Raw genomic sequence first — 23236 nt, forward strand, 5'->3', positions numbered from 1 at the left:
GGAGCTGCTGCATCTGAAGGAGGTCTGGATTCTGGAGGAGCAGCTGCGGTTGCTGTGGCTGAATCCTTTGCTGGGTCCTTGGGTGGCGAGGCAGGAGTTCTTCTCACGCTCTTCTTCTCGTCTCTCTTATTGTCTTCGACAAAACTGGACTCTAAATTGGCCCTGGTGTGATAACGCCGAGTAAAGTATTCTGCCTCTGTAGGGTCCATGTTTGGCCAGATTGTTCTGTTACAGTAGGTGTACAGCCAGTGGTTGGACCCCGAAGCAGAGACGAAACAATATTTAATAATAAAAAAAAGCGCACTCAAAAGGAGTGGAAAAAATACAAAAATAGAAAAAGAAAGTCCAACACAAACACAGAGCAAATCCACACAGTACAAAATATAACTAAGGAAGCTGTTGCAAAAGCCAAGCAGGACTATTAAGTACTCACAATAAAATGAGCAGGATACGCACGGGGTAGCACAACACGAGGAGAAGGTTGAGCAGCAAGCGAGCGTAGACATTGCAACAATCTGACAGCAAGTGAGTGTGCAAGTATGGCTTAAGAATGGCCTGATTAGAATTGCTCCCAGGTGTGTGCAGGTGTCTCCACCCCAAAAGAACCGGCTTTGCACTGCAGCACAGAGGAGACAGGCGGCAGCAGAGCAGCTCCAGCAGAACATGCAGTAACATCATCTGCATTATGACTCCCAAGGCAGTCAGGCAGACTCGTCTGGTGGCAACGCATAAAAGTGAGAGTGAAATTGAAATTAGACATTGCAAGACACTTAGTGGAGAAATCAGCATTGGTTGCAAAACTTGGTGAGCATCATGAAGTATAAAGGTGGCATTCTTCAACATATGAAAGGATCTACTTCTATGAAGGGCCGCACGGTGGCTGAGTGGTTAGCATGATGGCCACACAGTCAGGAGATCGGGAAGACCTGGGTTTGAATCTCTGTGTGGAGTTTGCATGTTCTCCCTGTGCGTGGGTTTTCTTCGGGTACTCTGGTTTCCCCCGACATTCCAAAAACATGCATGTTAGGTTCATTGTCACCTCTCAGCTGGAATAGGCTTCTGCCTAACCCCGTGACTCTAATTAGGATAAGCGGCATAGAAAACGGATGGATACTTCTAGGGAATGGACAGTGATAACAGCATATGCAGCATAGTGGTCTCATTATTGAAGCTTGCCTCTCACTCCTTGCAACGTCCCGTCCAGTTAAACGAGCAGTAAAACAGCTGCAGTACATCCAGAATGCTACTGCTGGAACCAGGAAATATGACCATGTTAGTCCAGTACTCAGGTCTCTGCACTGGCTTCCTGTTGCTCAGAGAATAGACTTTAAAACAGCTCTGCTTGTGTACAAGTCTTTTCATGGTCTTACGCCAAAGTACATCTCTGACATGTTAGATCCACATAAACCATCTCAAGTTCTGAGAAGCTCAGGTAGTGGTCGCCTGCGGGTGCCCAGATTCAGGACTCAACACAGTGAGGCTGCGCAATCACACACTATTCTACACATTACATACATTCTCCCCATTGCTAATATATAGTCTGCTTAGCCTTTAGAGCCAGACCGGCGAACTAGTGTTATGGTACGCTAACCAGCCTCCACCTTGACGTGCTTCCCTCCAATAAAACAAGTGAATTGAGTTTTTTAACGCACTCTCTCTCAATCACACACATGCGTTTACTATCACGGACTGTTTGACTGTCGACATTATCAGCAGCCTTCTTTCAAGTAATTCACAGACATATCGGGAGGTACTACGAGCTAGCAGAGCTGCCGCTCATGTTTACTCGGCTCTTATGTTATTCTGCTTCTCACTGTAACGTTAGTAATAGTTGTGAGATGTAGAGCACTGGGATGTTTATTACAATTTTGAGAGAGTTTTCTGCGTTTACCTCTCTCAAACTTCCCTCTCAGCCATGCGTGTGTGTGAGGACAGCTTCCGCTTCAGATTGGCTCTGCCACTAACACATGCTGTGACTTGCTTAACCAATCAAATGGCGCCGTGGGTGGAGCAATGCTGGAGACAGAAGTCGCAGCCGGCAGGAAAGAGAGAGAGGCGTGGCTGCATCTGAGCCGAAATAACCCAGTTTTAAATTGATTTCTTGATATCGGTCTGTCGGATTTAAATAAGGGCCGATACCGATATACGTCAAAATTCGGAAGGGCCGATAATCGGTCAGCCACTAATAATCACATGCTAATACTGGCTTTGTTGCTGTAATATGTGACACAGCCCACTGTACTGTACCTTATGTGACAATGCTTATGTTCTGTGGCAAGACGCATTTGCACAAGGAAGTGGGGCAGCTGCATGAAAAGGGAGAGAAAAAAGGCTGAGCAGACACCTTCTTCAGGAGGGAACATTAGTTATCCTGAAACAGGGGCCTTAATGACAACCTCCAGATCCCTTGAAAATATTGCAATGGCGTAAAATATTCATGATGCTCCTTTTGAAGGCCTTGGGCGATGTGATGTGTGGGTTCATTGCTCACACCAGCACCTCCTGGTCATTACCTTCTTTCCTGCACACAACAGTGCGATGCCACTCATAGGTGATCAGACAAAACGTGTTTCATGCAGAGGGAGTCTATTTCCCCAAACAGAGCAGATAGTTTCTTGGCTGTGGTGGGGTGGGGTGTCCACGGAGGAGCAGTGGTGTATGACTCATTTCTGCAGCAGCATGCTGCCATATGTAGGACTGAATGTTGGTGGGACTTGAATGTCTTTCCGTGTGATGTTTCTGAACAAGACATGCATAAGCAGTGTTTGTTGTTGGGATGAGCGGAAGGGGGTCGTGGGTGTTTGTTTTGGATCATGTAAGTGGGGATGAGGCTCAGTTTAGTCTGCATGTAGTGTAAAGGGAGGAGGAAGCAGTAGTTTCACCGCTTTAGTAAAAATGACTCCTTACACACAGCGTCGTCAGCCTCCTCGATGTAGCGTGACCACTATTTTTGTCTTTTCTTCTTGTAGCCTCTCTCCACCAATGAGTCTTGTTGCTCTCTTCACCTGCTTTACTTTCTTAGTACCGCTCCACCCTCCCCTCCTTCTCAGATTGATCAATTGACATATCTTGACTTTGATATTGATGTGACCGCACTGTGATTTATGGCATGGTGTACAAGAGAGCTATACACATGTGTCATTTTTTGACATTGAATTACGAGCATGCAGCTAATGGAATGCTTTTTTCCGTAGATATTTGGTGACTGGATTCTCAAATCTCTGACGTTTGCATTTTTTGCTATTGGGGGCAGAGGGGAGCTGTTTCAGCCTCCTGAATAATATATTCTGTTTTTGTACACAATCTTCTTCTCGCGACTGAAACCATCTGGTCTTAACAGGAGCTCGCAGCCTTGGCACATTATCTGACAAGATTTCACAGAAGCATTTTGTGTTTGCCTTTCTCTGTTTTTACCGTGAATGTCTGAATTCCAGAAAGCACCGGTAGGTGTTAGTCGTGGAGTCCAGCAGGATCAGGCCTTCTTGGCATTGTAATTTACAGTAGAAAAAGCAAAATTTTTCTTGACACATCTCTCTCATGTGTCCAGGCTTGGGATCATCACTGGAGAGCTCCAGTGAGTGGGTGTTAATTTGAAGCTCACAAAAGAGTGGAAATTGTCATCATATGTCTATGAGTTGAGTCAGTGTGCCATTTTAAATAGATTATTTTAATCATTATGTCATGGCTGATGCTACAGCATGAATTGGGGTTGGGCAATGAACAAATATGCACATTAGCACTCAATAACATCATCAAACTTTTCCTTAGCAAAAAGTAGTATACTTAAAGTTCATTCTATTAGGTATACTACAGACAATGCACTGTTTCTGTACTAGAAAGTATAATAATTTAATACTTTTTCGTACTAAATTGGAGCATTTTAAGTTTATAAAAACAGGGTATCCCCTCGGACTTTCTGAAGCTGTGGTGGTGGGCTGCATGGGACTGCCACTGCTGCAACATTTTTTTAAATGACAAATAACACTTTTTTAAAAATGACATTATTTATTTATTAACTTATTTATCGAATGTTTTTTAACAACCAGCAGAACATGAACCGAGAACATTGCACAACTGCAAAGTAACAAAATAGCAAGAGAGCAAGCTCCTTAAAGTGACACTTTAAAAAGTAAGCTAGCATGAATGCGATAGCCCGCTTCTAGCTCGCCCGTGATCTAGCTAGCTACCGCCAGAGAGGCAGTGCAAATTGGTAAAAGACGACGTGAGCGTTATCACACGCTGGCATAGGTAGGCTTCGCATGTGACTAACTGTCACCAATTGACTACATATTTTATGGACTATTTTTTATTTGCACGATGATAAGGTACACAGTGAACATCAACATAAGACACTAGTGCCGCGACATAAACAAGGGCCAACACGGCAGACAAGCGATTCCGGTGCATGTTTTTCAAAATAAAGCGCAGTGAAACATTTTTATGATATTTTAAATTGTTTTCAAACTAATTGTGGTCAATATGTGCGAAAATAATAATCTTGTTGTTATACGTACTAAAGTATACTACAATACTAAAGTTATACAAGAGTGTGATGCATTTACAAAATCACAAGACAGAATGTTGGAAACAAACATTTCAAAAACAGAGACCTATTAAACAAAAAATGATACATAAATTAAATGTTAAGCACAGGTCAATAACATGACGTTATTATGCACTTGGAGCAAGGTATAATAAGTACTATTACTTTGTTTCAGAAAGACGTAAAAAGTATACTAAAGTGTAAGAATGTCTTAGTATTAATGTACTTAGTCTTAGACTTTTGTTTATATTTTTCAGTATAAGCCAAGTATACTTCACTGTACTATTTTTAAGTATGCAAAATATAGTTTATACAAAGTAAACAAAGTAAAATATAGTTTATACAAAGTAAACCTCAGTTTTAGTGTAAAATAAGTATACTCATTGTACACTTGTACAGTATATATACTTATATAATATACTTCTTTTTGCTAAGTTACCTTTATGCATCTTCACATAGTATCACCATTTGGAACTAAATATGAGGTGGAAGAAAAAATGGAAAACACAACTATGGTGCGTTCAAGGGCTGTCGAATAAAGTGGGTTGGGTCACCACTCAAAATCAACATCAAAACAACATAAATATGCAAAAACTGTGAGATTTCGAAAAAAACAATGGCTCATATTTCCAAAACTGTTATGCATTTGCATAAAATTTGATATATTTCTTTACATTTTGTTTTAAGTGTTTCTTTTATTATAATTGCGCCACGGCCGGTTCGGCGTCGCCCACAGACCGGTAGCGGGCCGTGGCCCGGTGGGTGGGAACCCCTGCTCTACACTACATTTTTTAACGTTTCTTTTTTATGGCAACCTATTTAAGCAGTTCATGTGTTGGACCAAAAGGCCGGTTGGTGCTATAGTCATACACTGGGCTTACATTGCTGGAAGACAAAACCTTGTAAATATTTCAACTTCCACATTCATCAGTCAACAATCAATCAATGATTAACAAAGGGTGCAAATCAATACATATAACGTATTGCAATGCCAGTCAGGGAAAACAGAGATGCCTCACGGTTGTGTCCTTTGACTGTAGACGGACTTCAGCTTTTTGATGGCTTTATTAGTTGATGTTTATCAGTCAGCCCGACTCTTTCTGCTTCACTGTTACGTACAGCATATAATGGGTTGTGAGGACGTATTGTACATGTATGTGGCAGAGGGCCGTACGCTCACCTCTGAACATCAATAATAAAAGGCCCCCCCAGCCATCCTAGGCAGCTAGCAACACCATAAACAGCCCCCTGACACCTTTCCCCTGCGCCAACCACCTTGTTTATGCTCATGTTTGACTGAGAGCGTTCCCAAAGAAGACACAGGCAGATTCAGTCTTTGTCACGCAGCAGGTCTGCAACTCTTTGCTGTGTGTGTGTGTGGGGGGGGTGTGTGTGTGTGTGTGTGTGTGTGTCTCTGCCTTTCTTGGCTGGGCGATGATGATAGACAGCCCACTCTCAAGACATTCCTTCATAGAATTTTATTCCATTCTAATCTGCCCTTCCCCTTGAGATGGCCTTGCTTTATCCTGATGAATAAATTGTTGAAACCTCTTGTCTTTCCAGCCATCCGTCAGTCATTCTCACTCTTTGAGCCCGTAAACATCCTTCTCTTCTCAATATATTTGGTCCAAAGGCCCCCCCCCCCAACCAGACTTCTATCTATCCACCTCACCCTCCTTTTATTCTCCCAGTGCTGCTCTGGCGCTGGTGCAGTGTTGCTTTGCGGAGCTTACAAGAGCCAGAAATCAAATCTTGTTATCTAACATAGACAAACACACACTAGGAAGAGAGGTGATAGCTGGCTGAGTCTCTTCAATGTTACGTGGTGCTGTACAGAGATATACTCAGTGAAATTAGTTGATGGCATTCAAATTTGCAGAGCACGACTAATTTTTAGTTTTTTCTTGTCTGTGCATCTTTTTCTTAAAGAGACCCTATCCTACATTTGCAACTTTTTCCAGACTTAAGTACCACAAATTCCAGTGTATAAGCCACACTGGTGTATAAGCCGCACCCTCTAAATTTAGAGGAAAAAACAGATTTGTACATACAGCCACACGTGTCCACGTCATAAAACCGCATATTGTGGCACGCATAAGTAGGAGCAGGCAGCTCTTTATTTGATAAAAAGCTCACGAAGAGCTCGTCGACCCATTGGAAATTGCAGAAGGTCATTATTCAATATAACAGTCTGACTCACGGTGTCATCTTACAAAGAACACTAAATTTACACTCAAAAGGTATACCTAATAAATATACAAACATGAACCAATATGAAAATAAATAAATAAAAATTCCCACAATGCATTTTATCTGAGGAAAGCATTTCATTGGAGGACAAGAAAGATATTGAATGATGGATGGATGTATGGCACTGCAATGCTGCCTCTGTCCATCAAAGGAGCCTAGAGCCCAGTGAGAGGCTGACGTCATTGTAGCGCCACGCAGGCACCAATGAATGCGTTGCTCAGACACAATGCATTATGGGAGAACTTTAAGCCAACTTAATTTTTTTACAATTATTATTTATGTTTTAAGGCCCTCACCATACACTTTATACACTCAGTCAGGCAATAACATTTTCTCACATTTCTCACAAAGAAATTATTAAGTCACTCATGCATATTTCTCTTCCATGACCGTGACTTTTCGTCTAGGCGCCATTCCGCTGTACCGTAGCGTTTTTATATCCTTTTTCAAACATATTGCTGCAGATGAACCGAAGATTCATTTACAAGCTAGCAAGCTAGCGATGACACAGGAGACATGGCCCCATATCTCCAGATAATAAGTTAGATGTGGTAACACCAGAGAACAATAGAGAGTATGGAGTGATTTTTGGTCCAGAACGTATTTTGCTTTGTTCAGTATAGAAGTATTTATTACCACTGAAAGTTTTGTCACTTTTGGTTCGTTATCTTTAATGCCTCCAAATAAGTCTTGGAAACGATAGCTCGATTTGAACAGTTTAATGTACCAGGAAGAATGAAACAAATTGGCTTAAAGCTATATTGTGGGGGAGTCCCCCACAATATACACTTGCTATCCTTCTCCAATGTCCTGTTTATTTACAGCAATCAGGGTTATAAATCTACAACATTTTTATGACACACACCTGTCTTTGTGTTTGGGGAACTTGAAAAATGACAAATCTATTACAGAAATTAATGGCTGAGGAGTGTTCAGAGGAGATGTTTACAATGCAGTGTTTCTGGATTGTGCGCAGGGCATAATACGGAAGCGGATGCCGAGTTGGCAGTCCTGTTGTTAACTCTACGGTCCTAGGTTAGAAATAGTGCCCCGCTGGGCTCCAATATCATTTTACAAGCCCCTGAAATGAGCTGTAGAGGGTCGTTTAAATTGAAACTGTTATAGTGTCTTATTTACATGTGGTATGGTAGAAGAGCAGGTCTCAGATAGGGTCAAGGTTTTTTTCTTTTAGCGTACACTTTATTTACCATTACTAACATGATCACAGACAATGATTACCAATAGTATATTCCATCAGAGCTCATGAGAGGTTAATGTAGTTTCTTGTTGCTTTTCTGTCTTTCTTTTTTTATATTCATTATTTTTCTGCAGTGGCCTTTCCTTTGACAGATTCAGGACTTACATATATAAGTAATATATATAGAAATATATAATATATTTGTAACATAGAGAGCTTACACAAATACACACACAGCTGTGAAGTACATCTAGAGCACTTGTTGTCTTTTTTTTCTTTTAAAAACATGTATTTTATTACAGCCATGGAGAAAGCCGTCAGTGGCCCGAGTAGTAAGTCTATGGGTTTGTTTTCAGTACAGTGCAGCAGCCAAACTGGGATGTGTCCTTAAACCGCTACCAGTGAAAAATGATGGTCTGCATATATTTTGCTAATGAGGAGAATAAACAGGGGAATGAAGGATGTATATGTGCTGCACTGTGGGGGATGATGGGATGGAATGGGGCCAAGCAGAAGAGAAGAGGAAGCATTTTCCTCCTTTGTGCTATATTTGGTCTATACCAGAGGATGGCGGGTGTGGGAGAGCGGCACATTGTGTTGTAGATTCACACATGAACGTGTTGCGGTGCACCGACCCCTGCAAACTAACATAGCAGCGCAAAACACAGCACACGCTGGATCTGGTGTTATTGCAGAAGCTGCATTGCAAGTAAGGAAATGGCTACATAAAGATTCTTCCGTTCCCACCAATTCTCTCACCAGGGGTCGGCTGATTCCTACACCAGTAGACCGTCGGATTCCGACCTGTCAGCAGAGGAGGACCGCGAGGCGTATCGGCGTGAAGCCGAGCGCCAGGCACAACTTCAGCTCGACAGGGCTAAGGTAAGTCATCCAGTGATTCTCTCGCCCGAAGTCAGATGGGATAGGCTCCAGCATACCTGCGACACTAGTGAGGATAAGAGGCATAGAAGATGGATGGATGGATCTGTGTGACGTTTTCACGCCCAAAATACAGTAATTCTTATAAAAAATGATAAAAATGAAATACCAGTATGATATAATTTTCCTCATTACATTTCATAGTAACATTCATTATTCATTATTGACTCATTCATTCATTCATCATTCATTGTCTTTCTGATTGATTAGGAAAAGTCACATGGTTCTATTGCCTTATAGTGATGCATGTGGTTTAAGTTAAGTACCAAATATGGTTGCGATAAAGGCCTACATAACATTAGTGACTGTGATACAGGTAGGCTGCTAGTGGAAGACACCTGACAAACACAAACTGTATTTGAGAGTAACTGACCACCAAAATGTGCAGTTTGCTGGCAAGCTTCTCTCGTTGTTTTTAAACTAGTCATTAACCATTATGGCCGATAACCAATATTTTGAGTTGATATTCATTTGCTGTAAAAATTGGCGTAAAAATGTTACATAATACAAACACTTAACTCCGTTTAACTGCCTAAAGCATGTTTATCTAACCAAACAATTAGGAAAAATAGCTTCAGAAGAGCATGGAGTTCCTAGACTCAGAAGCATCTCTTAGAAGTTGAATAAAAACATAAATAAATAGCTCCCTGAAATGTTTCCACAGTAAATAAAGTAACATTTATAGCTAGTAACTTATCTTTGTTTTAAGTTCAAACACAACAAACATACAGGGAGTTAACAAGCTCAGAAGCAACTCTTGTAAAGTTAAATAAAAACTTATATAATCGCTCCCTGAATTTTTTCAGCCTTCATCCTAGCATACTTCCCTGCAACAAAACAAGACTGAATTGAATTTCTTCCTCTCTCTCCCAATCACACACGCAGGCTTCTACAATCATGCACTGTTTCCACATTGCTGCTACCAAGATCATTGTTTCAAGTGATTCATTTTGTAATATTTTATAAATTTGCATGCATGACCTAAGCATGATGCTTTTCACTTTTGAACGTTTTTCCATAAAGTGAAATGAAAACTAAAAATTCTGAAAGCTAAAATAGTGACAGTGGTTGTTACTGCTACTACTAATCATTACTCTTAACGTGTAGTTTTCTAAAGACACATGTAAAATAGATGGCAGATTGCAGTAGATTAGCTTTACGTTTTCGCTAAAAGAGCTACAATTGTCATGATACTTAGACTGCCATACAAGGAAGTAGGATCAAATTAGACTTTACTATCTCATTTTGATAGAAGTCGTATGCAGCCATCGTGTTTTGATCTGACAAATCTTCAGTAACTTTGATCAAATGTAGAATTACTACAGCTTCTGCTTGGACACAAACTCGGCGGCAGCTGTTGAACTCCAATGAAAAAAAACATTCACACGTCCCGAATGAGTGACGCTGGGAATGCCGAGTGCAGGCAGGATTGCAAGGTTCACGTACAGCAGCGGTTCCAATCCTGCCTCGTGCTCTGCCACTTCAATACTACTATTATAATGTTAAATACTCTTGAGAAATTAAAGTTTATTGCATTTGATAGGATGTATTCGCATTATTATGCCATTTAAAGTAAATAATGAAAAATTTGTCTCAAAAAATGTCAATAACAGCAATTATCGACCAGCAAAATGTGTTATTGTGACAGGCATTTTATGGCATATAAATAATGAAAAAATGGGCCCAGAAGTTGTCTGTATGATACAGGCAACTTCTGTGTCAAGCTAATGTGTCTCACACAAGGTACACTATACTTGACCATCTAGTGGTTCAAATGTGAATTACACCTCTCATGACATTTATTAATGAAAAAATGGTCTGAAAAAATGTTGCAGATATTATCGATTATCAACAATCATTTGTTATTATCAACCAGCAAAATTTGTTATCATGACAGGCAGAGTGAACACTCAATAATTTAACCTAAATTTTTAGGAGAAATGATTACAGTTTATATATTTTTTTACTTTTCTTTTGTCTTTCTTGTGTATATCGCCACATTGTTTTGTTTTAGAGTATTACTAATTTATTAACATTAGTCATGCTGAGAGTTTTTCAAGCTTTATGAAGTTTGACACATGATAATTTATTCACTATTTCTGAAGGGGAAAGTGTATTTGAAAGAGGAACTAATTGAAGGTCATGGTCCTCGAAGTGATTGTGTTCAAGTTCCAAAGGCCCGCTGTAATATTAAAGTGCATATTTAATCCTCAATGCCATGGTCAGGTCCGTCAAAGACAAGTCAAATTTGTCTGTACTATACTCAGCTTATGTTAATTTTTTGCCAGTCCAAACCTGTAGCGTTTGCAGTAAAGACGAATGTGAGTTACTGTGGAGCGCTGGATGAGGACTGTCCTGTCCAAGGAGCTGCGGTCAACTTTGATGCCAAAGACTTCCTGCACATCAAAGAAGTGAGTGAAAGCTCCTCTTTTAAGCAACCTCCTCCTTTGCCTCCTTTAAACAGAACGCATTTGTGAACGCTGGAAATGTTGTACATTTAACAGAAGTACAATAATGACTGGTGGATTGGTCGGCTGGTCAAAGAGGGAGCAGACATCGCCTTCATCCCTAGCCCACTAAGACTAGAGGCAATGAGACTCAAACAGGAGCAGAAACAGAGGTACAATATTGTTTGTGTATTGGAGCACAGGGGAAATAGTGCAGTAATCAAATAAATATAATGGAGTTAAATAATAAAGCTATAAACATATTGCATAATAAATGGTATATTGCTCAGTTTAAAAAAATCATGATGGAATGTAACACGCTGTATGATAAACCAGGCTACTAGGTGCATTGGGAATGAATGTGCAGAAGTAGTTTTGTAATTTCTGTCGTTATATAATGATAATATTGTGCTTTGACTCTGCAGGAAATCAGGGGGCAACTCCTCCAGTTTAGGAGACATGGTGACTGGGAGCTGGAGGACCACACCGCCATCTGCAGGGGAATGTAAGTACTACTCATGCATATGTGTGAGGCAATGGTCCGCAACCTTTTGGACCCACAGACCAACTCGTGTTTCTACAGACCTTCGGTGAATGGGGAAGGGGTCAGTGTACATTATTGAAGTCTAATTGATCTTACTAATATTATTATGTATTGTGTAAAAAAACTAAGACAGGGACAACATCAAATTAAAAGCACAAAATGAATACAGACACGCCATCCACCAGTAGAAGTTTTTCAGGGTGAAGATCATAACATCGCTGTTTGATGTGTGTGGTAACAACAGTCAATGTGATAACATGAATTAACTTGAGGCTGGACACCGAACAAATATGCACATTACCACTCAATAACGTCGTCAAACCTTACCATTATGTATTCCCACATGGTATCAGCATTTGGGACCAAATATGAGGTGAAAAAAACTGTAACAATACAATACAATACAATACAAAGTAGTCTATCAGTGCAGCGTGGGCAAAACTTAGCACACGCACAAACTGAGGTATGTTCAGGTTGTATGTTCAGGCTGTGGTTGTTCCTCCCAATCACACCCTTCCAGGTCCCACTGTCGTTGCCCACATGGGCGTTAGAGTGTCCCAGCAGAACTACGGAGTCATCAGCAGGGGTGCTCTCCAGCACCCCTCTGATACACTCCAAGAAGGCAGGGGGTATTCTGAGCTGCCGTTTGGCGCGTACGCACAAATGACGATCAGGACCCTTTCCCCGGCCCGAAGGCGTAGGGATGCTCTTGTTCACCGTCTGCCAGCCCCTCCCCCGGACCTGGTTCCAGGGTGAGGGCTTGGTGTGCCAGGTGTGGCCTGTCATTTTATTTCCCATAGGGTCTTCTGAATCACTCTTTGTCTGGCCCGTCACCTAGGACCGGTTTGCCTTGGGAGACCCTACGAGGGGAAAATAGCTCCGGCCAACAAAGCTCCTAGGATCACTCGGACACTCAAATCTCTCCTCCACAATAAGGTGGTGATTCACGGAGGAGCGGCCTAATATTGGCCCAAATTTTAAAAAATGGATATGCGTTTACATCAAATTCAGTGTAGTTATTTACAATTTTATTTTTTTTAAGTGTACTATTTTTATCATTGCGCCTGAAAGCCTATGCACTGGTAAGGGGCTGCGGCCCAGTGGTTGGGGACCCCTGGTGTGAGAGACTGTGTTTTTTAATATTATATTCATCACTTAATTCCCTTTTCATTTTTAAAAGCTAAACAGAAGCAAAAACAGGTAGGTTCACAAATTATTCTTGTTTTCATTTTCAGTCATTGTCTTTTTCTGCATTCCCTTGTCTCATCATTTTTCCTCACCCCTCTCTGGTGGTCTTCATCACTTTTTTTCCCTATGGTTTAACAGGAACACGTCCCACCATACGACGTGGTGCCCTCCATGAGACCAGTGGTCCTTGTGGGACCATCACTAAAGGGCTATGAGGTTGGCCTCGCCAAATTTTACTTCATTACATTGTGTCAGTTTGGATAAAAGTTAGGTCCCTCCTTTCCTTCCACGCAGGTGACAGATATGATGCAGAAAGCCCTTTTTGACTTCCTGAAACACAGATTTGAGGGAAGGTCAGTGAACATTGGATAGTAGCACTTCTCTCTTGTTGAGTAAAATCTGGGCCAGATATTTGATTGCGTGTTTTTGCTAACTTTGCAGGATCTCAATCACCCGCGTCACTGCCGACCTGTCCCTAGCCAAGAGATCAGTCCTCAATAAAAGGCCAATAATGGAGAGGTCCAACACTCGCTCCAGTTTGGGTAAAGGTTTCAGAAAAAATCAGCAGGTGCTTCACAGAAATAAAGGGACTGAACATGCAAAATACTGAAAATGTGTCTGGTCTGTGCAGCGGAGGTTCAAAGCGAGATCGAAAGGATATTTGAGCTCGCCAAAACCCTGCAGCTGGTGATTCTGGACGCGGACACCATCAACCATCCCGCTCAGCTAGCCAAAACCTCCCTCGCGCCCATCATTGTCTATGTTAAAGTCTCCTCACCTAAGGTACAAGCTATGATAACTCACCTTTCTGCCTCTTTATTGTCGTCCTCTAATAACCTCTAATCTTTGGGCTTCTCTCAGGTGCTCCAGAGGCTGATCAAGTCCAGGGGGAAGTCTCAGAGCAAGCACCTGAATGTTCAGATGATGGCTGCAGACAAACTCTCTCAGTGCCCCCCTGTGAGTATTGTCTCAAATTTTAAAAATACCACAGTCATACCAGTTACATGCGCCAGGTAAATCACAGCTTATTGCCTTAATAAACATCTTTAAGCATATTTTCACAAAATGTAAAATAAATCATTCATCCATTACTAGTCAAAATGACCGGTTGGAATTGATGTATAGTTCTGGCGGGGGAAGATAAATATTCGAGGCAGAACAAGGCAAGCAGGAATTAAGTAATTATTTTATTGACTTAAGAGAACAGCAGGAATAACGCACAGGGAATGACAAGAAAATCGACAACACAACAGCGCACGGTAACAATAAGCCACGGCTTGTAGGGCACAATGGCAGGTAAGGAGCTGTTGCGCTGTTACAACTATCCATCCATCCATACCGCTTCTCCTCTTTAGGTTCGCGGGGGCATGCTGGAGCCTATCCCAGCTGACTTCGGGCGACAGGCAGGTTACTGGTCGCCAGCCAATTGCAGGGCACATATAGACAAACAACCATTCACACTCACATTCATACCTATGGACAATTTTTGGATGTGGGAGGAAACCGGACTACCCGGAGAAAACATGCAAACACCACACAGAAATGCCCAAGGGAGAATCGAACCCAGGTGTTCCCGATCTCCAGACTGTTACTGTGTTGGCCGACATGCTACCCTCTAGACCACCGTGCAGCCTTGTTACAACTAGTTAGACATAAATACATAGAAACTATAAAAACAAGTTGAATGACAATCAACAGTCTCGAAAGTGAATTAACAGCTGCTATTCCACATTTGGTAGAGCACAAAGGCAGGTAAGGAACTGATTGGCTCACAAGGGTGTGGTTGGCAAGACCAACAAATAAAACCAAATAACCTATCTCTACCCCTATCTGGAATTGGTGCCGAGTCAGAAAACATTGGCATTAACTGCTGTGGCTGTAGGCAACCTCCTGGTGTTTTTATCGACTCCTAAAGATGCCAGTAGCTGCATTTGAAGTATCATGAGAAATCAGCATCTGGCAGCTTTGTGTTCCTTATTGGCATTACAACATTGCATCGCTATTGTGTTGTGTAGGGCTGCAACTGACGATTATTTTCATAGTCAATGAATCTGAATCTAGTGAACTGAAGAGTTTCAGCTAAAATGAAAGGAAAGGTGTACAAAACTGTGGTGAGACCAGCGATGTTGTTTGGTCTAGAGACAGTGTCAGTGAGGAAAAGACAGGAGACAGAGCTGGAGGTAGCAGAGATGAAGATGCTGAGGTTCTCTCTGGGAGTGACCAGGAAGGATAGGATCAGGAATGAGTACATCAGAGGGACAGCACATGTTAGAGGTTTTGGAGATAAAGTCAGAGAGGCCAGACTGAGATGGTTTGGACATGTCCAGAGGAGAGATAGGGAATATATAGGTAGAAGGATGCTGAGTTTTGAACTTCCAGGCAGGAGGCCTAGAGGAAGACCAAAGAGGAGGTTTATGGATGTATTGAAAGAGGACATGAAGGTAGTTGGTGTGAGAGAAGAGGATGCAGAAGACAGGATTAGATGGAGGCACTTGATTCGCTGTGGCGACCCCTGAAGGGAAAAGCCGAAAGGGAAAGGAAAAGAAAAAGAATGAATCTAAATCTAGTTGTTTCCAATAATGGAGTAATCGGTCCCAAATTAATATGAACCAACCTCAAACAGGTCTGCAACATATCAGAAAAGAAGGGAAAATGTCGATCACTGTTTTACGTCTGTGAATATCTTGTTTTGCCTAAAACGATTCAATATTCAATTACATTTTATATATACAGCTCCAAATCACAAAGAAAAGTTGTCTCAAGGCACTTTACACATGAGGTAGGTCTATCACGCTCCTCGTAAATGACAAGAGAAACCAACTGAACCCCACATGAGCAAGCTCTTGGCGACGAAGACGAGGAAAAACTTCCTCTGGGGAAATAAATCTTGAACAGAACCCAGACTCTGTGGGGCAACCATCTGTCTCGGCCGGTTGGGTTAAGATAGATAAAACACAGTAGAGGAATAGATGGTAGGTCAAGTGAGAAAACAGGAGAGTCTTTATCTTAGTTCACACCCAGCCCGGAGGGAGCGAAAGCACCCACTACTTGTCATTGTGTACCGCCACCCTGACCCCTACTTGGACTTTTTAGCAGATTTCTCTGAGTTTCTATCATGTCTAGTGGTTAATGTAGATAAGATAATCATACTGGGTGATTTTTAGCATTCATATGGATGTAAACAATGACAGCCCAGCCTCCTCATTCAATTCGCGATTTGATGCAATGATATATAACAGGGGTCACCAACGTGGTGCCAGGGGGCACCAGGTAGCCCCCCACGACCACATGAGGTGCCCGCAGGCCTGCTTTTCATTCAGGTTTTCAGTTAATAATGTGAGAACACTAGAAAGAAAAGTATTCTGAAACATAAAATGTGAGTTGTGGATACCAGCATTTTATGAATGTTTTGGTAAAACAAGCATATTTGATCTGTTTGGGTTGAAATAAGGTATGAAAATCATTTCTACAAAAATGAGTAGCTCGTGGCCATTTTCATTTTCTAAAAGTAGCTCTCGCAAGAAAAAACGTTGGTGACCCCTGATATATAATATGCAGTATATATAAGCTAACAATTGTTTTGATTAATCCTTAATTTTTCTCCATTGTAACTTGAGGAAATGTAGTCAAATCACTAATACATATTCGTCTACAGCTGGAAATGTGTAAATAAAAGGCCATCATTCATGTTGAGACTGTGTGTTTTCTGTTTAAATATGTGCTTTTACTCGTAGGATTTGTTTGATGTCATTTTGGATGAAAACCAGCTGGAGGATGCTTGTGAGCATTTGGCTGAATACATGGAAGTCTACTGGCGGGCCACTCACCTCCCAGGGACCACCCCTCTTAATCCCCTTTTAGAGCAGACTCTGATGACCCCGCCCTCTGCCATCTCCAGCCTCCAGGTGAGCAGCAGTCATTCTTCTGAACAGTCCTTTTTGGAGAACATGCCATATGTTGTCACTCATTCCGTTTATATGCACTGAATATTCCTGTAGAGTAAATATTCTGAAAACTTTTGAGACCATGTAAACAAAGCTTTCTGTTTGTCAATTTCAAATCAAGATCATTTTCTGGTGATTAGAAATCCCGATTCAGACCTCTAACAATGACCTGTATGGACCCCAATATGACAGCGCTCCAGATTGCGACTAAATGGTCGCATTTTGCGACTAAAATATGAGATGTGCGCATGAGCATGCGCGAACAGATAAAAGTACGCCCGTTGACAAGAGACGCACTTTGTCCCTCATTACCGTGAGAATGAAAAATAGTCTGTAAAATATGGAGTCAGTTGACAACAGCTTGTCACAGTCTAATCCTATCGATGCCAGCGTGTGTGATTGCTCACGTTTCTATCGCATTTGATCGACTTTTGGACCATCTTTGTTTACACATTTTGCCTGGCTCTCATTTCTCATTTTGTCACTCTGCTTGCTAGCTAGCTATAGTTATCCGCCTAGCCTCTGGTCCACGGACTCCAAATGTGACTATTTAAAACCTTTTTTTTTTTTTTACCATAGTGACATTTTTTCTTTAAAACTAGCAATGTGGTTCGTTCGGAGATCTTTTTTTTCCCACAAGGAGGCTACAAGTGGCTGTCGTGTTCATGATACGTGTAGGCCTGTCACGATAATTGATAAATCAATTAATCGAGCGATGAAAAAAAAAAGTCGGTCATTTTGCTCACCTCGATAAATTGTGCATGCGTTTTTGTTTTTCTCTCTCTCCTCTCTCTTTACCGCACAGGCTGAATGACAAGAGGGTTCCATTTTATTGCTTTTGATACGATGTACTTGCATTATTGTGCTATATAAGTCATTTAAAATGGCTTCAAAAAACACTGTCAATAATATCGATTATCGACAATAATTTGTTGGGCACTACCTTCCAGCAAAATTTCTTAGTTATCGTGACAGGCGTAGGTACGTGCTAACTTGCTTTTTTAAAATGTCACTTAACAACCTTGTTCTCTGCTCTTGCTCACTCCGCTCTGGCTTTACTGTAAGTACCTCACCAAAGAATATTTGCTAAAGCTCTTTTTTAGCTCAGACATGATGCCTGCAATTAATGACAAAAGAGCACACTGTTTGGGTGGAGATGTGCTTTTTTAAAGTACAGTGTAAATGTTGGCAGTCACATAGCTCTACTAGGGATGTAAGTTGGATACACCTACACACTCAGTTTATACTCTATATTGTCCTGTTTAAGCAGGACACATTTCTACAAGAAAGATATTGAAATCGTTTTTTTATTCTGTTAATTTTGTTACTTTTAACAAAACTATATGTTCATTTCGCATGTATCAGTATTACTCTGAAACAGGCGTCATATTAAATTCATGTCCGTGTCAAATTGTACATTTGTTCCACACAATTAAAGACACCCCTCCACCCCCCCAACACAAGCGGGTTGGTTAGCCCCGCCAACAAGGTGTCCTTTAATTATCTTTACAGAAGTTGGCAACCTTACCAGCTCATTAAGTCATGTGAACATAGAAATCGGAAAATGCACCCGACTGGAATGTGTTTCACGCTCACTGCTCAGACCACAAATAATTGTGGGATTTGTTTGGGCCTGGCGTCGGACACTGATAGTCGTTCAGGGTGCGTCCAACCGGTAGGAGACCTCGGTGAAGACGCAGGACACATTGGAGAGACTATGTCTCTCAACTGGCCTGGGTCAGCCTCAGAATCCGCCAGAAAGAGCTGGATGAAGTAGCCCCCGTGACCCGGACTCTGGATAAGCGGATGGATGGATGGACACGGGTATTACCAACAATATTTGGAACATACTGATGGCCATATAAACATGAATATTCTTATTGCTTGCGGATGCAAACACGGCTTGTCTTCAAGAGAATATGAACCTAAACCGGAATATTGTGTGCATGTAAACATAGTCTGTCTCCCAGTTCTCACTCTTGTGTTTTTGATTTAATTGTCTCCGCTTGTGTGTCCTCCTGCTCATCCATGCTTAACATTTTGTGAAATACAGGAATTAATTGAATGATGGCTTTACCAACCGGGGTGAGTAGTAGGGTTTATTCAACACACACCTGCTAACACCTGAGCCCAACACGGGGACGACACAGTGTTTTATCCGTGCACCGCATCCTTCCGCCCGTCCTTGAGTTGACAGTCTCAGGTGAATCAACACAAGAGCTTTGATTTCACCGGAAAGACTGACACGTCGAGCCTAAAATGACCAAATTTTGGTGTGAAGCGTCATTTGGCAGAATCTCCTCATTGCTCCTTCCTGTCTGTTCATTTCCAAGCATGCCGGCCCACACAGTGGCACATGACTCTTCCAGGAATGTGTGTACTCCCGTTACATGATGTAGTAATTGAAAAAAACACACAACACAGAATGTGTACACTAACACTTGATGCCATACAGTCCCCCATCCTCCCTTCATGTGTTCCGCTGACTGGTGTAACAACGTGTGTACACACAGACAAAACTATGCAAACACCTCATTGAAAGGGACGTACCTTAGTCAAACCAACAAACTGTAAATTTGAACACTTTGAGTGTTTATTTAGCCACATTGTTTGCTGTCTGGGCTCCGTTTTCGACCTGAAACATGATAGATGCATTGAATTCATAGCAGTCCATTTTTCCTGGAAAATACATTTTTGTGACGGTCCAAAATATTGTGGCCATTCCATTCCATTTTCCTCCGCTTATCCGGGTCCGGGTCGCGGGGGCAGCAGTCTCAGTAGGGAAGCCCAGACTTGCCGGTCTCCGACCACCTCCTCCAGCTCCACCGGGAGGACACCAAGGCGTTCCCAGGTCAGCTTTGAGACATAATCCCTCCATCTTGTCCTAGGTCTGCCCCAGGGCCTTCTCCCGGCTCGGCATGCCCCAAACACCTCACCAGAGGGAGGCTCCCTCTGGTGGGCAGAGGCATCTGAGTGAATCATCGCAGCGCCCCGGCAGCCATGTCCAATGAAATGCTTTGCCGGGAAGAAATGCATGATAGGAAACCTTTAAAATAGTTGTTGTTTTTTATTCAAACTTGTACATTTCTTACCTTTTGAGTGTTAAGTTGCTGTGTGATGATTGTAGCATTCTTTCTAAGATGACACCATAAGTCAACCGGTTATATTGAGTAATGGTCTCCTGCGATTTCTGATGGGTTGTCGTGACTTCTCTTATAGCTCGTGATTGGCACTGACTCTGTATAACCCGAAGGGTTCGAAGTTTTGAGAAAAAAGTAGAGGTTTATACACCGGAAATTCTGGTAATTTCCCCCATATGTGATGAAGGGAATGTAGTCAGATGCAGAAAGGTAAGCAGGTCATGATTTGGAATGGCTTTGTGGGTACTAAACAGAAACTAGAGATACCGTCACAGACACGTAATGCACAATGCTGGATTGAAAAGGCATGCTTTACATATTTGTGCTTCTCGTCCTTCTTCAAATGGGTGTTTGCGTTCTTTTGTCACACTTCATTCTTTGCATCTGTTTGCCAAGAAAGCATTGGCGTGACAGAATAGCCATCACAAGCAGGGAGTGAGAGGAGTGAGAGGCCACCTTGGCTTGTTCTCCCCGTGCCATGCGAGTCACGCTGCTTTTCATCCTGCAGAACAAGAACCAAGCGCAGCCTAGTGAGGCAGTGGGCTTGGAGGCTGAAGAGGAGGAGGAGGCAGGTGAGGAGGCCCTCTCCCCCTTGGAGCAGGACAGTCTCATGCCATCAGACGAGGCCAGCGACTCCCTGTCTCACGGCCAGAGAGGGAGCCCGTGTCACCGGGGGGGCGAAGAAGAGGAGGAAGAGGAGGAGGATGAGTACAGCTCTCCGTGCCATGGCCGCACGTACAGGGGCACGTACCCCGCCCACCAGGGGCACGCGGGCGCCCACAACGCCAATAGCCACGAGTCACAGGACAGGCTGCTGCAGAGTGAAGCCCAGCAAGGTCACAACCTGAGGAACAACCGCCAGCGCAGCCGCCCTTGGCCTCGAGACACCTACTGAGGAGGTCCAGGTCTATTTTTAGAGCATCACGAGGATTGTGACCGTCAACAGGGCTACGCTACTCTGCGGTGGAACGTCTTTCAGGCAAACTTGCACTGCTTTGCCTCTCTATTGTAGGATGTCTCCATATATACCGGCCTTAAGAAAAAAAACATCTTTAGGTAACTTTACTTGTTGCATGTGTGACATTATTTTAAGACTATTTGCACATTGATGCCGCAAGAGGAAGTGAATGATCTTTTCAGATAAACTAATGTAGGAATGTTTACTGTTGATGGGAGATACGAATGCATTTGCTGATAATGTAAATATTGAATCGGCACCTAGTCTATGAGTTATTGTTCTTGATTTGTTTGGTTGTTTCTACTGCAATTTGTGCTGTTTGTTGAGATGCCGCCACCCACACGTTTTCTTCACGGTCAACGGCATTCGCAGAGAAGTGTGAGCATCACGCGGCACATCGTCCTCTTTCTGCTGTTGCACAATCACGCGCTAACACCTCTAAGAAGCTAACGACGGGCACAGAGAATGTAAACACGCAAAAAAAAAAAGGGAACGCTGGTGTGGTCGTATCTCGTTTACCCGTCCCCACACATGAAGCACACGCTGCTTGGTGGCGGCCTCAGAGAATGTAAGCTTGCATGCCTTTGGGTGTCACCCCATTTGTAGCACATTCTTTGATTGTAGCACCTCCATCTGTTTCGACCGATCATTGCACCCAATTTGTGTACTGCAGTATTGTTTGTTTGTTTTTTGTACACGGCCGACCCTCAGGTGTCCCATGTGGCAAACGTGTGGCGAAGGACTCGCAGCTGTAGCAACCACCAAATGACATGACCTCATTGTGTTTCTACGCCATCAGCCTCACACAGGGTCGATACCGGCTGGCTTTAGGAGTTACTGGGTTACTGCTTCCATGCCGCACATGTATCTAATGTATATTTTGAAGAGCAAACAAAAAATCAGCATGATTGAGCGAGAAAAAAACCGAAAAAATATATACTATGCAAGTTCTGCATGCATTCTGGTTCTTTTTACCGTTGAGTATTTTTGTAATGCGTTGTTTCTGGTTCTGCCCGTTGTCTTGCAGTGATAGTCGTCGTCGGGGCGCTCTATTTCACCACTTTACAACTAACAGCACTCTTACTCACTACCAGCAGTTAAAAATGGAGCTGGACACTCTTTGACGCACTTTGAAACTCACTGAAAATGCTCCCCAGATCAGACGGGATGAATGATGTCCTCCTGCATGTCTTCGTTCTACAATTTAACTATTTTCATTCTATTTTGCCAGAGTATGTTTTTTCCAAGTGGACCAATTATTAAACAACTGATGAAGCAGTTGGGAGTTGATTTCCAATTTATGAAGCACAATTTTTACAAAGTTATCATTTAGTTCCTATGTGTTATTCTGTATGCAATACTAAGCCTAACGTTGAAAAATGAAAACGCCTTACACCATCTGGACTTCCTTCTTAGTGTGAGTAGAAAAAAAAATATTGCACTAATGTTTTGTTTTGTTTTTGGAGATGGTCGCTTTGTAATGCAATAACTGCACTAAATCTAACCCTGTATCCACCAGAGAGCGTGCTAGCGTGACACAACACGCCTCTGCCCGCTCTTTACTACAAGGTGTGCAAAGTGAGACATTTCCTGCCTGATGCTGTAAAGGATGCTTTCTATTTGGAAAAATAGATTTACACGGCTAAATGACTTCAACAAAATAAACATGACATTTTACGTACTTTTAATGGTTTGGCTCCATTTTTGTGCTTACGTGATGAATTTAAATGTTATTTTAAAAAATATATTTAACCATGTATTTAACTACTTTGATATATCATACCGTAGTATTGAATTATATTTGGTAAACATTCATTCATTTTCTATGCCTTAATCCTCGTGAGGGCATGCTGGTGCCTATCCCAGCTGACTTTGGGCGAGAGGCGGGGTACACCCTGGACTAGTCGGCAGGCAATTGCAGTATTTATTAAATAATTATGACATTCATTAAATCGGGTTATAATTTAATACTTTTTGGATTTAATTTGAGTGATATTTTATCATTGTATTTAATCGCATTGGTATATGATACCACTGCATTTAATGATATTAAATAATTATAATTTAACTGTAGTAATCGATTAC

The 23236-nt window shown here is 42.1% G+C and overlaps 1 protein-coding gene across 1 annotated transcript in view; it reads left to right on the forward strand.

Annotated features, from left to right (window-relative positions):
* LOC129183007 (voltage-dependent L-type calcium channel subunit beta-3-like) overlaps positions 1-22842 on the forward strand; it is a 30114-nt gene extending 7272 nt beyond the window's left edge. The window contains exons 3-14 of the mRNA XM_054779763.1: positions 8754-8873; positions 11219-11341; positions 11435-11550; positions 11803-11882; positions 13102-13121; positions 13248-13325; positions 13404-13462; positions 13551-13651; positions 13741-13892; positions 13971-14066; positions 16844-17014; positions 20702-22842. Of these exons, the coding sequence (XP_054635738.1) occupies positions 8754-8873; positions 11219-11341; positions 11435-11550; positions 11803-11882; positions 13102-13121; positions 13248-13325; positions 13404-13462; positions 13551-13651; positions 13741-13892; positions 13971-14066; positions 16844-17014; positions 20702-21088 (1503 nt within the window). The 3' untranslated portion in view covers positions 21089-22842. The remainder of the gene's footprint in view (positions 1-8753; positions 8874-11218; positions 11342-11434; positions 11551-11802; positions 11883-13101; positions 13122-13247; positions 13326-13403; positions 13463-13550; positions 13652-13740; positions 13893-13970; positions 14067-16843; positions 17015-20701) is intronic.
* The last annotated feature ends 394 nt before the right edge of the window (positions 22843-23236 follow it).

Source organism: Dunckerocampus dactyliophorus, chromosome 1, assembly GCF_027744805.1.
Source record: "Dunckerocampus dactyliophorus isolate RoL2022-P2 chromosome 1, RoL_Ddac_1.1, whole genome shotgun sequence".
In the NCBI taxonomy this organism is placed as follows: domain Eukaryota; kingdom Metazoa; phylum Chordata; class Actinopteri; order Syngnathiformes; family Syngnathidae; genus Dunckerocampus; species Dunckerocampus dactyliophorus.